Raw genomic sequence first — 16891 nt, forward strand, 5'->3', positions numbered from 1 at the left:
GCACAGAAAACAAAGCCCCGCTGCCCAGCGCACCCCATCCAGCCCTCTCCACCAGTCTCTCCCCCTCCTCCCACCCCAGTTGGGCAGATATATAAAGCCAGCACAAGTCCCTGTTGCAGCCACAGCAAGACACAGAACGGAGCCAGGAGGATGGGAGAAGCAAATAGACAAGGTAAAGATGCATTCACACACAGTGAGAGCAATATGGGCACGTATCTGGGTGGTCTCTGAGCATCAGTGCTGGGCAGAGGTCCCCTCCTGCAAAGGCTGACACAGACACACGTGGTGCTGGGATGCCTGAACTCACAGAGCTGTTCTCTTTATACTCTTAGAGCACCACAGTCTGTGGTATACAAGCAATTCCAAAATGCTTTTCAATTCCCCCTCCTGCAGGCAGCGCCGTGCCCCTGCTCTGCACTGTGGGTGCCCTCCTGGCTCTCCTGGTCCCTGTAGAGCCCACCAGGGCCCCTGACTGTGGGGGCATCCTCACCCCACTGGGACTGAGCTACCGTAAGTATTCAGCTCTCAGCCTGCAATGGGATGGGAGGGAACCTTCCTGCCAGTCAGTGGGACAGGACACTACATCCCTGTGCATGGGACCACTGGCTCGGGAGCATCTCATAAGGTGTCTGCCCTATTTCACAGTTGCTGAGATCTCAAAGCCACATGCAGAGGTGGCCCTCAGACGGGACCTGATGGCCCAGAGAGCCTCAGACCTGTTCCTTGGCTCCATGGACCCCAGCAGGTGAGTGCCTGGATCTGCCTCACCCGGGGCTTTGCTGCTTCATGGGGAGGGGTTGTAAAATTAAAATTAAAAAATAAAGCAAAAATCCTCCTGGGAATTGACAGTACAGTTTAAAACATCCATATTAAAGTAGGCTCCTGGTTCCTCCCTTGGGATCTGATCAGCCCTGGTGCCACCCTCAGGTGCAAGGTACCAGCCCCACAGACCCTGAGGCAGGAGCAGCATGGGGCTCCTTACACCCACATTTCCTTGAGCAGGAGCCGAATTTCCTCTGTCAAAGTGGTTGACCTGAAGCTTTCGCTCATCCCAGAGGCCGGGCTGCGGATGGGCATCAAGGCGGAGCTGCGCATCGCACCCCTGCAGTGAGTTACATCCACCCACAGCGCAGGGCAGTGGGGCAGCAGCGTGGCCCAGCACCATGGGGCAGCCGCAGCTCTTCCTCCCCCCACAGTGCCGTGCCCATGCCGGTGAGGGTCTCCATCCAGGCTGACCTCCATGTGGACATGGGTCCTGATGGCAACCTGCAGCTGCTGACCTCCGCCTGCAGACCCACTGTGCAGGCACCGAGCACCAGGGAGGCAGAAAGGTCAGCTCCGGGTTTCCCTGGGCGCACGGTTGGGTGAATAGGGGAAAAGACACTGAGCAATATAAGCATTGCTGTGCAGGAAGGTGGAAGGACCAAGAGCTGATCCCTGACCTAAAAGGTTACAGAGGTTAACCCAAATGCTTTAGCCTGAAGGCAGAAGCTTTGTTCTGTTTGCAGTATTGTCCTCACCTCTCTCTTAATAGAGTTTCATTCTCTCAGTAGGGAGCAGATGAGCACTGAGCTCTGAGCTCTGAGCAGGGACATTTTTAGTGCAAGACTAGCGGCAGGTCTTCAGTACTTTGGGGTTCCACATGTAGTCACAGTTTAACAGATGATTTAAAGTAATGATAAGGACATCTCTCAATGCCTTTTGGGTCCCTTGGTCCGGCTGGTGCTGTCTAACCTCCTCCTTCCTGCTGTTTTCATACAGCAAGTCCTTCAGATCCATCCTGGACAAAGAGGTGAATGTTGATAAGGTAAGAGAACATTTGCACAGATAGGAGACAGCAGGAGACAAAGCTCTGGAAGGACCTGCAGCAGACTCACCCAGGGACAGTGCTGGCAGCCCCTGCATTCATCTCCCACCTCTCAGGGTTTGTTCTTTATCCTGTAGCTTTGCTTGGATGTCTCCAAGTTGCTCCTTCTTCCAAACGAGCAGCTGATGTCGCTGACAGGTGAGCAGCGCTGCAGCTCCAGGCACAGGAAACCTGGGAATGGGGAGGGCAGAACATCATGAGAAGTGAATTCTGCTCTCCCCCTCTGAGTTCCATTCCTCTGAGAAACACAGGATGGCTGCAGGCACAGCCTTCCACCTCTGCTCCCTTCTAACTGTTCCTCTGCTCACTCTGCAGCTCCGTTTCCCGTCACCCCCAGCTGTCAGCTCCAGTACCTGCCACTGGCTGCCCCCGTGTTCTCCAAGCAGGGCATCGCCCTGTCCCTGCAGGTAAGGCAGGGCTCTGTAGCACCCACCTCTGTGCTGCACTCTGCACCTCTGCCCTGGGCAAGCAGCTGCTGAGTGCCTGCAACATGCCCTGGGAACCCCCAGCCCTTTTTCCCCTCCCTATGTCCCTGCAGACGATATTCCAGGTGGCGGGGGCAGCTGTCCCTGTACCAGTCAGCCCCGTGCCCTTTAGCATGCCTGAGCTGGGGAGCACCAGCACTTCCCATCTCATCCTGGCTATGTCCAAGCACTTCTACACCAGCCTCTACTTCACCCTGGAGAGAGCTGGAGCCTTCAATATGACCATCCCAGTGAGTAGCAGGCAAGGGAGGAGGGAAGGACATGACATCAATTGCTTGGGGCCATGACCCAGAGCACCTCCAGAGCTGCACCATGTTACCCCCTGTGTTCTTACCTCAGCTGATAGGCTGCACTTTGCTTCCAGAGCATGCTGACCACTGCCACGCTGGCACAGAAGATCACTCAGGTGCGAGACTGTGTCCTGCAGCCATGGGGTGATGCCCCACTGCCCTCTGCACACCGCAGGGCAGCCAGGCTGGAATCACATCCCTGCAGGTGGGCTCCCTGTACCATGAGGACCTGCCCATCATGCTGAGCGCCGCGCTCCGAAGCTCTCCTCGAGTGGTGCTGGAGGAAGGCAGAGCAGCTCTGAAGCTCTTCCTCACTGTTCACATTGGGGCAGGCTCACCTGATTTCCAGAGCTTCCTGAGTGTGAACGCGGTGAGTGAGCACTGCAATGGGCATAGTACCCAGTGACATTGGTCTCCTGCATGAGCAGGATGTGAGCAGTGCACTGCAGGAGCAGGATGCAGACAGCTTCATTGCATCACAGCATTCTGAGCTGGAGTTTTGCTCACTCTGCCCCTGTTCTCCTTGCAGGATGTGACCACAGGACTGCAGCTCAGCGTCTCCGACACAAGGATGATGATCTCCACAGCAGTGATAGAGTAACAAGCCTGGCTGCGCTCTGCAGCCTTGCAGGGGACACGGCACAGCCATAGCATGGGATGGGAAAGGCAGAGCAACCAAGGGAATTCCTTAGCTCTGATAGCTTGGCCTTGAAGGTGTAGCTCTAGCCCAAAGGAAGTGGTGAGAGGAAAACAGAAGCAGTGCCCAGCTGCTGTGCACCACCCTGAGCATCACATAACACACAGCAAACCCCCATTGCAGCCCTGGGGCTGGGCACCCCCAGCTCTGTGGTGCTGTGTGCAGGGCAAAGGCAGTGCCACTGCCAGCTGGGGGGTGCCTGGCTGCAGGGTGTTGGTGGCCAGGCACTGCCCAGCGTATGAGCCTCTGCCTGTCATCGAGCACAGGTGCCTCAGGAAAACTACCTGACCAAAGGGCTGCTGAGCAACATTGGTGATGCCTTTTGTTTTGCAGGGATGCTGAGCTCAGCCTGGCTGCCTCCAATGTGGGCCTGGTGCCGGTAGGTGCCCTAAGAATCCCCCAGGGAATGAAGCATGGTCAGACCCCTGTCAGCACTGCGCTGAGCCCAGCCATCCTCAGCCACCTCACACCACAGACACCACAGCTGGGCAGTTTGTGCTCGCAGTTCTCATGGCAGCACACCAGGACCCCATTGCTGCCAGCCCCAACCTTTTCCCTCTCCCTATGGAGCCAACTCTGCCCTGTCTCACCCTGCAGGCTGCACTGCTGGAGGAGCTGTTCCTGGCCCCTGTCTGCCAGCAGGTGCCGGCGTGGATGGATGGTGAGCAGCAGGCAAGTCCTGCATGCAGTGCTGGGCACAGGGCACTGCTCTGCTGGGAACTTTCCCATCTGCTTTCCCTGTTTCTCCTCCCAGATGTGCTGAGGGAAGGCGTTCACCTGCCCCACCTGTCCCGCTTCACCTACACCAACGTCAGCGTTGTGATCCACAAGGTAAGGAGCAGCACTTGCAAAGTGCTCCCTGCAACAAGGCATTTAAGGTGCTCCTGCTATACTTGATTCAAAGAGGACAGACACTTCCCTCCCAGTTCTGAGCCCTTTCCCCCCAGAACCATGCCCCATTGCTTTGCATGGGCATCCCTCACTAACCACCTTAGCACAAGCCAAAAGCATGCTCAGTGATGAGCAGGGTACACTCTGCCTCCACCTGCTTCCCTCTGTCTATAGGATTACGTCCTGGTCCCATGCAACCTGAAGCTGCACAGCACCATGGCCTGAACCTGCTGCAATGTATGGGTGAAAGCAGTGGAAAACCTCTCCGCTTCGTGGATTTTCACCACATGAAACACAAAGAATCTTATTTCTTAAGTAAAACAACACTTCCCTACGTTTAGGATAACAGTGGCCTTGCATTAAGAGTCCTCCTCTTCCAACCCCGATCTTTGCATTTTTGGCACATAAGGAGGATGGATTGTAACAATGTTCCACGCTTTAATTAAACATTAATATTGCATTCTCCCATACGGTATCGACTATTTTCCCCCTCAGCGTACCAAAAGATGGATGAATTCCATCTCAGGGAGCACCAGCACCAATACTCAGCCCTTAGATTTCACCCCGGGAGCATCAAAATTCCATTAATTGCTGTGGATGCGAGGCAGCCCCGTGCAGCACAGCATCACCCCTACCCACCACAGACGCTTCGTGGCTATTCCTCCACTTCTAGTGTTACTATGGGAACCAAAATGCCTGTAAGCCAGGCCAGAAAGAAGAAAAAATATCATGGATCATCTGTACAATAGCTTCTAATATTAGCCTGGAAGCCGGTCGTGCTTCCAAAAACATGCTTCTGGCAAAGCTGTAGCTTTAGGGTAGACAGGAGCCCCGGTCAGACCCTGTGCCACAGTGCCACAAGGGTCATTTTTGGGCTAGATGATCTTGTAGGTCCTTTCCAACCTTGTGATTGTGTGATTGGTGTGGGGATAAGGATCCCCATGTGCTACCCAGGAGGAGCACCCACATTGTGCGCTCAGCACCCAGCCCACGGAGCTGTGTTAATTACACATCCATCTGCTTTCCTTGTCCACATCTTTTCCAGCCTTTGGAGCAGCTGAAAAGCACTTGAAAACCTCATATTTCAGAGACTCGGGGATAGGGAAGAAAACAAAACAAGCCAGAGTGATTTATTGCAGGGAGGGAAAAAACCTGAAGGTTTCTATGCCCGTCCTGGGGACCTGACTAATGATTTTAATGCCTGAGGTTGGCAATAGCAGGAACTGTTCCTAATAAAAGTTTGCTGGTAGAGCTGCAACCATTATTCTTTGACTAATATATCTTAACCTAGCTTCCCAAGAGGAATAGGTTGCAGTAGGAAAGACATTCATTAGCTTGGCAGCAAGGGGCCAGAGTCACCGTGCCCTGAGCCCCTGTTGGCACCAGGCTGGCACTGCCAGGCACACAGCGCTGGGTTGGACCGTGTGTGCTCATCCAGCCCCAGGGCACAATGAGTGACACAGGACTTAACATCTGCCAGCTTGGAAAGTCATTCTGGCTTCTACATGTGTCTTAGCAAAGGGTTCCCCAACAGCAGAAGCCACTGGCAATCCAAGAGTGTTGCTCTTATCTGGGATGGAAGGTTGCAAACTGAACCCTAACATGGCACTGACACAGAGGGACCAGATCCTCCAGCAGGAGGCACAGAGGGGCGTCCCCAAGAGCATCACAAACCTCCTTCTGAGCACTAAAAAAGAACGAATGTTTATTGCTGAAGGAATGAATGACAAACGCATCCCGAGCTCCTGCTCAGCGCTTCGGCCTTTTCTCAGCACAGATGGTGACATCCACATGGAGAGCCACGTGCACAAAGTTCACTTTATCGTCACACTGACAACAACTTACCCAAAGACCAAATTCTCGAGGAATTTAACAACTTTGCTGCCACTTCTACAACCGTGACCTCATTTCTCTAAATAAATATCTCTACACAGAGCTGCCTAACTGGTGTCGGCTCATGCAAACCTCTCAGTACCGTGGAAGCCAGTTGAATTTAAAGCGCCTTAAATATTACCAAGAACCTCTCAGTACGTTTAGAAAAGGAAAGATGATAATGTTGGTCCCAGCGCTCCATCCTGGCTGGATCTTCACTCTCTTTCTTTCCAGAGCTGTCTGCACCTCGCACAGCTCACAGGAGGATCACCAGCATTCCCTGCAGGGTAACATGGCCACATCAATGCCCATCCTCTTCTTGGCCATTAGTGCACACACTGCTGGCTCTTAGCCCCCCTGTTGGCTACCATTAACCTTCTAGGCCACAGGGACACACTGCTGGCACCTATTCACCCTGTTGGCACCAGACTGACCCAGGTTCTTTCTCTGCAGAGCTTAGAGTTTGGTGTGACTTGGGGCTCTTTGTGTGGCACCACTCTGGAGGGCTGCAGGACGTTCCAACCCAGTGGTACCTTCTGTTCACAGCAGGACCCATGTACCAGAAACAACCCCAGCAACCCAACTCACACCAATGCCTACCGGAGGGCAGAGCCGTGTCCAACACTCACCTTCAAGATCTGGAAGTGCATCCTCGTCATAGGGATTTTGAACAGGTTTGGCACAGGTAACCCGGGAGTTACAGCAGCTGCAAGATAGACAGAGCCTAACTCAGTGCAGGGACACACAGCCTCCAGTGCTGAGAGCTGGCTGCTGGGCATATAGCTGCAACCTCAGCTTGGACACAGCAATCCCCCTGCCATATACACACCACCCCCTCTCCACAACCAAAGTTGTGCTCCTGGCTGCCCCAGGCCCCTTACCATTGAGAAGTGGCATGTAGGTCTCCACCAGCAGCTTAAAGAATTGTGGCTTCAGGTTGGAGATCTGAGGCAGAGAAAGAACACCACCGTGAGCCGTGCATGAGGCAGCAGTGAGCTCAGCTCAGCACGTGGCCTTTTCTTTAATCAAATCTACTCTTCTTTCTCATCTTATACTTGGTGCTTCCTTTGGGAAGAGTTCTAGGGGGTAACATTTCAGCTGGAGCTCAGTGAGTTTAACCCAAGCAAGGGTGGATAAACAGAGACTTCAGGCTTTGCATTTGCATTATTAGAAAAGGCATAACAACAAAAATAATAATTAATCAAAATAATGAAAGGTAGCAATAGTATTGCCACAGTGTGCAGAGCAGCAGCTGACAGCTCAGACCCCTGGCACTGCACCCCCGCAGCACATGGAGCCAGCAGTGTCAGCAGTGACCCCATGGGAAGGGACCTCCTGATGGGGGACTTACATCTCTGATGCCAACGTCAGATGACTCCAAGAGGAGGGCAAGTCTGCAGAGAGGAAAAGCCAATGGAGCATCAGACAGTGGGTCAGCAGCAGGAGCTCAGCCCCCGCACCCCCAATGCTGCTTTACTCAGCCCATGGGCAAGGGACTCCTGTGAGCATCGTCCCTAAAGGGACCGCATTGTCCTGACATAAAAAGCAGGCACTGCCACACTTGCAAGAGAGCAGAAGAGCAAGAGGGAAACAATAAATCAACATTAAGATCTTAATTTGCATTGTCTCGAATGACACAGTGCATACACAAGCTCTTGGCTACCCCCTACTCTCCCGTTCCCAGGTAGCTGTTCACCTTAGAAAAGGAATCAGCTTCTGTTTAGCTGAGATCAGGGCTTCTAGAAAAAGCACCCAGCCCAAACATAAGGATCATGAGCTCTGGAGAATCTGCCAAAGCTCCCGATCTGTCATTGCAATCACACAGCTATCTCCATAGCTAAAACCTCTGCTTTATTTCCACTTTGAGTTTCCACTTTTCTGCTTCCACTGAATCTTGTTATATCTTTGTCTATTGAATTAAAAGCCCTTTGATGCATTTCTATTGTCTGTATCGCTGCATATAGGCTGTGCCAGTGTTGCTTCTAAATCTAACTCTTTGACAAGGTAAATGGCTTGAATTCCTCAGACCTCACGCTGTAAGAAATGCTTCCCAATCTTTAATCATCCCTTGACTGGCACTAACGATAGCATTTTCCTTTGCTCCTTTATCACTCATGTCCAATATCAGGCACTTGGAAGTGCTGCCCAGGATCAAAGCCGAGCTGACTCTGGTACAGTTTTTTAGGCTGCCTCATCTCCCCTGGTTATAAAATGGATGCAGATTTCCTTCCACGCTCCTAAAACTCTCCCACCGCGGTGCTGAGCAATACTCCTCCACTTTGTGCCACCATTCAGGTGTGGAATTCTCAGATTTGGGAAACCCAGAGTCCAGAAATACTGGAAAATGCCCAGATACAGCAGCTCTGGAGCCAACATTGCCTTAGAGAGGCTTCCAGCAGCCTGGAATGGGACTGAACTCCCACATTACACCCATTGCTTCCAGCTTGCTCAGGGCATCCTGGCACTGTCCCTCCCACCATGCTGTGTCCCCACACCCCAACCCTGCACCCTGAGCTCGGGCAGAGCCCCAAGCTGGGCAGCACAGAGGGGACAGGCTACCTGCCCAGGGAGAGAGCCAGCACCAGGCTGCCCCTGGAGATCGACAGGCGGACATTCAGAACAAGGTCCTGCAAGTAGACAGTGAGAGAGTCAGCCCATGCCACGGCCCCATCCCTGCTGGTAGCCAGGACACTTTGTGTTCCACTTACCGCCCTCAGGACCAGCAGGTTGATGATGGGCCCGTCTGGGCTGTTAATGAACACCTGGATCATGACTGTCAGCTCAATGGTGGCTTTGTTGGGTTCCAACTGGATGAGAGGTTTCCCCACAGCCTCCACACGGATGCTCAGAGGACTGGCTGCAGGGCAGCTGGTGCACTGTGGTGATGGGGGACATGAAGGTGGCTGCCCACACTCAGCCCATGGACCCACACAGCCCCATAGCTCTGTGGGGCTCCCCCGAGGTCATGCAGACCTTGGACAAGCCCCAGATTTACACAAGTGCAGGGAACAAAACCAGACAAAAGAGAGAAGTAGAACCACAAGGCTGCAGAGAACCAGAGATGGCCCAGGTGCTTGTCTAGGTGCATTCTGTAGATGGCCTCGAACCCAGCAAGACTTACTCAAACCTTACCCAAAGTCACTCACCCCAGTGGGATAAAGGGCTGTGATGGAATCTCTCAGCTGGTTGGCCTCAGAGAACTGCAGGGAGAGAAGCGCACAGCCCAGGTGGGCACTCTGAAGATCCCAGCACCACCCACCCACTCCCCATGTCGTGCTCCAATTTGGGTCATGTTCCTGGGCCAGTCCCAAGCTGTCCCAGCGCAGAGCAGTGCTGCTCACTCATTCAGGTGTGAGCCCCCAGCAGCAGGAAGGGCTGCTGATGTGCAATGCAGCACTATGGCACTTACAGCTTCAGGCGTGCAGGGAAAGATGTGTGGTGAGATCTGGAGCAGCAAGGCCAGCATGGAGCTGAGGAGGCCCTGGCGCATACAAATGGCCATCAGACTGTCCACCAGCAGACCATCCACCAGCGGGGGCAAAGCGGAGGCGTACGAGTCGTGGGGGATGATGCTGCCTCCCATCTGCTGCACTGTGCCCTGTGAGCAAACAGCAACGTGGTCCTGTGCTGCACACAGAGCTGTTCCTTCCAGATTTAGGGTGTGGAAGGAGCTGATGGAGCCCTGTGTGCAACCGAAGCCCCTGATAATGAGCATGCTTTGTCCAAATCCCAACCCTCTTCTCCATCTCACCCTATGGAGCATTGCTCCAACTGCAACGAACCCACACTAATGCCACCTATTTGCCAGCCTGCAAACAACGTGGGGAGAATGCAGCAAGTTTGGCAATAGAGCAAAAGAGAGCACCCAGACACCTGGTGATGGGGTCAAATGGGGGCTGGCATGTCTGGCTGGAGTTCCCAGAACAGTTCATCAGCACAACCCTTCTGTTTGGTTGTGCTGAATGAAGCCTGGGGCGTTCACTTACATCTAAATCCATCATCAGGGATGAACCGGAGGTGAATGGTGGGCCAGCCGGGTGGAAGTGAACCGTTCCCTTCGAGCCAATCGGGACCACCACTGCATGGGGAAACCATTGGTGATGGTCAGGGAACACACAGCTCCTCCCAGCCCCAGTTTCCAGCCGGAGGGAGCAGCACAGGCCAAGCACCCACATCTCTGGGGAGCTCTGTCAAATTGCTGCCACTCAGCACTGGCAAAACTTCCCCAAATTAAACTCTGTGGGATCTGAGCTGAAGATGTAGCTCAAAGATAGGAGCTGAAATCTGAGGCCCTGAGATGTTGTCATTCAGAGGCAATCTCTGCCCCCAAGAGCTCTTAGAACCCCAAAGCACTGGGGTAGCAGTACAAGACCACATGCATCCCACCACCCAAACACAGCAAGCATCTTCCACTGGGACGTACCATCCAGAGTGCCCACGAGCTGGATGTTCACTATCTTGAGAACAATATCCAACACTGGACACAGCTGCAATAGAAGACAGCACCGAACAGCTCATGGGTGCCCTGCACAGCCCCACCAGCCCCAATGGCTCCGAGCTGCAGCATGAAGCCACTGGGCAGCCAGTGGGCACTGGGATGTGCTGGGGGTGGTGGAGGTCCCCTGGAGCCCACATGGGCTGCTTAGGGACACTGCAGGCAAAATGCACAGGCAGCAGCCAGGCTGCCCATACTGCACCCTGCCAGTGTGGGAGCAAAGCAAGGGCATGCCACAGCTCACTGCAGCCATGCAATGTGCAATCCCCAATATTTCTGCATTTTGGCTACAGGAGGAGGGCAGATTTCAGGCTTACCAAACCAGGCAGAGTTGCTGTCAGGTGGTTGAGCACAATGTCATGCACTGACAGGGACAGTAAGCTGGAAAGGAGGGGGAAAAAAAAACAAAACAGAATATATGAGACCAAAACCAAGAACTCCCGGGCACTGCAGCTGAGCAGAAGACTCTCACTGTCCACACAGCTCCAGCCCCAGATGTCCCACCCAGCACCATGAGCAGAGGGGCTGTGTGCCTTATAGGGGTAGGATTAGGCTCATGGCTGCAGCACTTGGGGTGTGCAGACACCAGCATGGGCAAGGAACGGGTTTCTCACAGTGTATCCTGAGCTTGGCCATCTCCCTCTGGTATTTAAATCAGTGTTATAGTTAAGGGGAGGTGATGTTGCTGTGAATTCCATGTTAGTTATAGGAAACAGAACATACAGATGCGGAATAACAAGAGGAGAAATCTGCTGCGAAACATTCCCTCACTGCTGCTAAATAGATCACTCTGGGTTCCATGCTGCCTGCAGGCAGTGCAGAGACGTTCAGCTTGAGAATCAATACATTTCTGGACTACTGAGCTCAAACACACTGCAGTGCTGCAATCTGCAGGTGGCGGGGACTCACCATGCAGCACTCTACTTATGGGAGAGTTCTCCCTGCACATACATCTGAGGATCCACCACGAACCATCTGGGCACACACATACCCACCCCCTGCATGGGATCCCACAGTGCTCAGACTGATGGATCAAACACCCAATATCTTTCTGCTACAGCAGCCAAAGGCCAAGACTGCAGAACAGAGCCAACCTTCAGGTTAGTATGTCTCAGATATGAGTTCTCTGGTTAGGTCTACACTGGAATTGATGCTAAACCTCGTCATTCAGATCTTAACGTGCCCGTGAGCAAACAAGGCAGGTCAGCCCTCATCTTCCAACAGCCAATTTTCCATTGATGAACCAGCCTTGGCAGCAGGAAAGGAATCTCATTTCCCTGGCTCTGCTGGCACAGCACTGGCAGCCAGTCCAGATCATGGGATAAAGCACAGGGCAATGGAAAATATCAACCCATGAGCGCTTACCCAGAGAGCAGCTTGATCTTTACAGCACCAAGAATGCAGAAGCAGTCATCAACAATGACCTGGAATGCACCCAACTCGAAATTGGTGCATTTGATGTTTGTGGTAATGGTCACATCCAGGGAGATAAAGACTACCTCAGAGAGAAGGCCGATCAAGCTGAAAGAGACAAATGAGAGGCTGAGAGATGGAATCCATTCCACTCACCGGAGACACTCAGCACAACCTCCATCTGCAGTAATTTGTGCCGAAGGCCACAAGCCATCCTCTGCTACACGTAGGTTTCTCATAGGTGAACACATGCAGAACTCAAAGCACTGTAACGTTTGACACTTGCAGACCCAACAGCATCTCAGAGCCGTGCACACTCACCAGTTGCCACTGAGATCCAGGCGCACATTGATGGCCAGCTGCATCCCAATGCCATGCAGCAGCGCTACCGACAGCGTGGGCATCCGGCACCGCTCCAGGTGCAGCCTGCAAAGAGCAGCAAACAGCCATCACAAAACCACAGAGCACCCCAAAGGCAAAGCACTGCCAGGGAATGGCCTGCAATGCCCAGCACTGCTCACCCCGTGATGATGGTGGGGGCGTTCAGCAGACCCCCGTCACTCATGATGTTTGGCAGCACCAGGTCCTGCAGGTGCTTCTGGAAGAGCCCGCTCTTAACCATGGTATCAGACATCACTGCAAAACAGCTCCGTGTCAGCTCCCACCTCTCCCCAAACTCCCGTGGGGGTGATTTCCAGCATCCATGCAGTCAAATGGGGGTGCTAATGTTTTGTAATGCCAAATAACAAAGCTGCCCTCAGTGGGTTCAGCAGGAGAATGGCACAGCTGCAGCCCACCGCTTGCTGCTCTCTTTCAGAGGGTGTTGGTTTTGCTTTCATTTGTTCTGTTTTTGGAACAGAAGCAACAGGAAGCAAGACAGCGCACTGTGCACGTGAAGATGGCTGCTAAGCTTCACCAAGGCCGTTGGCAAAAAATCAGCTGCTCTAATGGGGAAATGAAAACAAAGAGGAGAGGAAAGGATCCAGAATCCTGAAGCTCTGCAAGGCTGTTGAGTGCAGAGTGCCACCCCTGTCCTGCAGACAGAAGGTCTCCCTCCCTGTGAACCCAGTGATGGCTCCTACAGCCCCAAGGGACCGTACAGCGATGCCAGCAGTCAGGGATTATACCACATACCGGCCCCATGGGATCACCGTCGCTCCCATTACCTTGTTGTATGGCTCTGGTACTGATGGCACAGGACAGGCCAGACAGGGACCCCCGGGTAGGAGAAAGCAGCCCACAGAAGAAGAACATCCCAAAAAGCTTCAGCGGCTTCATTGTCCTGCAGCGGGGGAGGCAACGGCATGAGCAGTGCAAAAGGGCAAGGATGGCACTGCAAGACACGGTTCTGCTGTCACCTGCACTGGGAGATGCCGTCTCAGCCCAGCTCTGCACAGGACCCGGCTCCCACTCGCTGCTTTTTGGTGCAGCAGCAGCAGTGCCAGCAGCTGCCCTTATATAAAATTTGCCACCACCTGGACACACCTTTCCCTCGCAGCCATCGCATCCCAGCAGTGGGCACCCCCTGCATCTCTGCCAGCAACACCCACCTGCCAGGCTGCTGATTTATATGGCACCACGTCACTGCTGCCTCCCCCAGCTGCCGCTTCCCTTCCCATCCTTGGGCACTCACCTGGGAGCCACTTTTTCCCCTCTCCCTCTTAAAATGGTGCCTACAGTGGTGACCTGTGGGATCCCCATGCTCAAAGGAAACCATCATTAGGGGCAGCTGTCAGAGTGATTGCAGCACATGGGACACAGCGGGGGGCTGATGGGGGTGGGAAAGGACCGGATCTCCCCACCCTGAGGAGCTGTGGGATTAGCAGTGCTCACTGGAGTTTCAAATGCAGCATCAGAAAACGATTTTCTTCACAAAAAATAAATGAATAAATAAATGGAAAGCAACTCGGAGAAAAGCTGATAAACATCGGCTTTGTTAGGACTGACCTTCAGGTGGATTTCTAGTGCACCTGTAAAGAACAACAGTGAGAGATGCATCGATGTGACACAGTGATGCTGCAGGAGCAGAGCCCAAAGGAGGGCTGAGGACGAGCCCTGGCCGGGTGCCGTGGCACTTTCCATTGTGCAAGGCTGAGCAGATCCTATCGGTGCTTTGCTCGGTGCTGTGCAGCAGAGCGAGGCTGAGCGCAGCAGAACAAAGCTGAGCTGATAGCATCGCTCCTGGGGAGCAGCTGGCAGGGGAACACACACTGCTGCCCTTAGGGTTGTGTGCCCCCATCACAGGTTGTGCCCTTTGGGACAGCACCAGCCGAGCTCCCAGTTCTTTATGCTGCAAGAAGGCAGTGTGCTTCATGCTCCAGCAAAGGCATTCCTCCTCTCTGCATGGGTTTCTGCTGCTCAGTTGCACCCTTTGCTCCTCTCACTCACCTGGACCTCATTCTCCCCTCTCAGCAGTGCTTCAGGTGTTGCTTATAGGAAGGCTGAGCTCAACACTGCAGCGACAAGGGCATATATATTAAAATGAAGCATTGCAAGGAAGTCAGGAAGAGATTATCACAACACAAACTCTGCAAAGCAGAAGGGCTGTGGAGAGACAGCACGTGGATGCCCCGAGCAGCCCTGAGGCGCTTCGCAGAGCGGTGTTAAAGCAAACAAATATACGTTATTCAACGTGATTAAATCTGCCGTGTTTTTTATTCTCCGGCATTAAGAACCATTGGAGCTCAGGGAGAGCAGCACACAGCTCTTAAAATAAAGGAGTGAGCAACCTGAATGAAAATACGGTGAATTTCTCTGCCCCAGTTTGAATAAGAGCATCAGGGTTTTATGGCTGTGATACATGCTGGAGGTTTGCGGGCTGCAGGAGCACAACGCTGCTTTATTGTTATGTGCTGAATATAAAGGAGGAGTAACCTCAGCCCATAAAACTCCTTCGAAGGGGAAGTAGAAACTCCTTATTAAGAATACACATAAACTGAGCTCTGTCTCTAGAGTGGAGAAAACTAAACCTGGTGGCACAAATTGCTCCCTCCGATAGCACTGCCCTGAGCAAACACTGCCTGCTGCTCACAGGGTGCTGAGGGCATGAATGGAACTGATCTGCTCAGATGTCAATGGAAAGTGATTTCTCTGATGCCAACAAAACAAAGGAGCCAGCCAAAGAGAGCAGCGCTGCGGAAAGGGAGAAAGCACTCGGGTATGGAAATGGCACGGCAAATGAATGGAGCGAGGCTGTAAGAGCAACGTCTGGGGAAGAGAAAATATGGAGTACTTATTAACGCAGGCTGCTGCCAAACTGAGAGCTCCCAGCCTGCTTCCAGAACAGCCAAAGTGCAGCTGTACCAGCTATAAGCTGACCCAGCTCTCCCCTCTCCTGGGGAGCACAGCACAGGGTGTGCAGCAGCAACACAGCCCAGTAACCACCAAACACATGCAGCAATGTTTTTCAGTGCTTTGCTCACCCTGCCCCATAGCCCTGCCTAGCAGAGGCTTATCTCCCCATCCTGTTTATGGGATTGCTCAGATGGCAACGAAGGAATCATCCCCAAACTGGGCTCAGCAGCTCACTTTTAGCAGCAAGATCTGATCAAAGAGGACCTGGAAACTCCCAGAGATAAGAGCAGAGCTGCAGGCACCAAGCCCTGCAGTCAGCACCAGCCTCCATCCCAGGGCCACCAAACCCCCAGCCATGCTCACACCACTCTGCAGCTCCCAGGGCACAGCAGCTCAGCGGGTGCTGAGCACTCATAGCAGCACTGAGCCTTGGGGTGGCCCTGGCTCATGCTGACCTGGGGCACACGTTTCTCTCTGCTGGCTGCACACACAGGGCTTGCAACACGGCATGCACAGACGTCAGAGGTGTCCCTCCATGCGGCTGCATCTGATCTCTCACCCGTGCAGTTTCCTACGTATGGAAGTCAAGAGGTAGAAACAATCTGAGGAAGGATGAGCTGATAGCACTGAGGGAGAAGATGATGAGCACAAGAGACAGCAGCTCTGGGTGCATGGCAGGACACATAGCACAAGTGCTACAAGGATAAACAACAAATCAGCATCACCAGGAATCTTATAGACAGGAAACCATCTTTTCCCAACTTAGTGAAGTACAATGAGCTGAATGTTACCAAACCTAAAGGCACAAACCTTGTCACCAGCTGCTGCACATGGACACATGCAGCCCCCTGTCCTGCCCTCAGACCCAGTGCTGTGTGTTACACAAGCAGCACTCACTGCCTTTCCCCCATCACTTCCAATCACCCACACTGTGAGCTCTGTGGACACCTCAATTCCTCCTCACTCTTCATTCTTCCAGTTTGTTGGGTTCTTTTTCTTTTCTTTTCTGCTTTCCTTCCAGCCTGGAAAATAGATTTCTGTCCATTGCATTGTCTCTGGAAGCATCTGCACAACAGAGACATCTTAAATAAAGACAGCTATTTCCATTGGACTGAAAGAGAGCAGCACAGACACCAAGTCATGTTTCTGCCTCGCCTCAGGTTTGGGGAAGCTTCACTTACAGAAGGAAACACAATATTGAGTGAATTTGTCCTCGATGTTCTCTATCAATCCCAAGGAAGAATTAGCAGCAGCCTTATATTACACACATACATCTTCTATAAGTAAAGATTTCAGCCTTACATCTCACTCAGCTTTTAATGAAGGCAGGACACAGCATCTCTGGCCACATCCTCAGCACAGTGTGCAGATTGACCCTCTGGGGGTAAATCACAGCTCTGCCACTGGTTTATTTATATAAATAAATGCCTATTGCTAAGGGAGCCCCTGTGCTGGCAGCAAGTGCATCCCTCCAGCCCTGTGGGGTTGTACCAGCCCTGGTGCTGCTCAGCAGAGCAGGGAGCAAACCCAAAGCATGGGGCTGTTCTGCAGCCTGGTGCCATCAGTCACATTCATGCTTACCCCATC

The 16891-nt window shown here is 53.0% G+C and overlaps 2 protein-coding genes across 2 annotated transcripts; one reads left to right on the forward strand and one right to left on the reverse strand.

Moving 5' to 3' along the window:
• The first annotated feature begins 13 nt into the window (after positions 1-13).
• On the forward strand, positions 14-4698 carry BPIFB2 (BPI fold containing family B member 2). Its single transcript, XM_015881735.3, has 16 exons — positions 14-172; positions 394-510; positions 646-745; positions 1003-1107; positions 1197-1331; positions 1762-1807; positions 1945-2005; positions 2183-2274; positions 2406-2582; positions 2717-2758; positions 2848-3012; positions 3172-3239; positions 3673-3718; positions 3937-4000; positions 4094-4170; positions 4405-4698. The coding sequence occupies exons 1-16, from the start codon at positions 151-153 to the stop codon at positions 4453-4455; spliced, it is 1368 nt and encodes a 455-aa protein (XP_015737221.3). The 5' UTR covers positions 14-150; the 3' UTR covers positions 4456-4698.
• A 1210-nt stretch (positions 4699-5908) lies between these two features.
• LOC107323034 (BPI fold-containing family B member 4-like) lies at positions 5909-15108 on the reverse strand. Its single transcript, XM_015881724.3, has 16 exons — positions 13369-15108; positions 13177-13292; positions 12532-12646; positions 12332-12436; positions 11963-12118; positions 10915-10978; positions 10526-10589; positions 10089-10180; positions 9512-9700; positions 9249-9302; positions 8811-8978; positions 8662-8729; positions 7454-7496; positions 6984-7047; positions 6732-6808; positions 5909-6382 (listed from the first exon to the last, which is right to left on the reverse strand). Exons 2-16 carry the CDS (start codon positions 13286-13288, stop codon positions 6359-6361), a joined length of 1395 nt encoding a protein of 464 aa, XP_015737210.1. The 5' UTR covers positions 13289-13292; positions 13369-15108; the 3' UTR covers positions 5909-6358.
• Between the last annotated feature and the right edge of the window lie 1783 nt (positions 15109-16891).

The sequence above is a fragment of the Coturnix japonica genome, chromosome 19 (genome assembly GCF_054131305.1).
Source record: "Coturnix japonica strain WE chromosome 19, WE-NBRP24, whole genome shotgun sequence".
In the NCBI taxonomy this organism is placed as follows: Eukaryota; Metazoa; Chordata; class Aves; order Galliformes; family Phasianidae; genus Coturnix; species Coturnix japonica.

Coding starts and splice junctions, on each gene's coding strand:
- LOC107323034 (XM_015881724.3), bottom strand. CDS start 13,288: ATGAAGCCGCTGAAGCTTTTTGGGATGTTCTTCTTCTGTGGGCTGCTT. Junction 12,437..12,531: donor GCCCCCACCATCATCACGGG/GTGAGCAGTGCT, acceptor TGCTCTTTGCAG/GCTGCACCTGGAGCGGTGCC. Junction 10,590..10,914: donor CAGCAACTCTGCCTGGTTTG/GTAAGCCTGAAA, acceptor CTTCTATTGCAG/CTGTGTCCAGTGTTGGATAT.
- BPIFB2 (XM_015881735.3), top strand. CDS start 151: ATGGGAGAAGCAAATAGACAAG. Junction 746..1,002: donor GGCTCCATGGACCCCAGCAG/GTGAGTGCCTGG, acceptor TTCCTTGAGCAG/GAGCCGAATTTCCTCTGTCA. Junction 3,719..3,936: donor CCAATGTGGGCCTGGTGCCG/GTAGGTGCCCTA, acceptor CTCACCCTGCAG/GCTGCACTGCTGGAGGAGCT.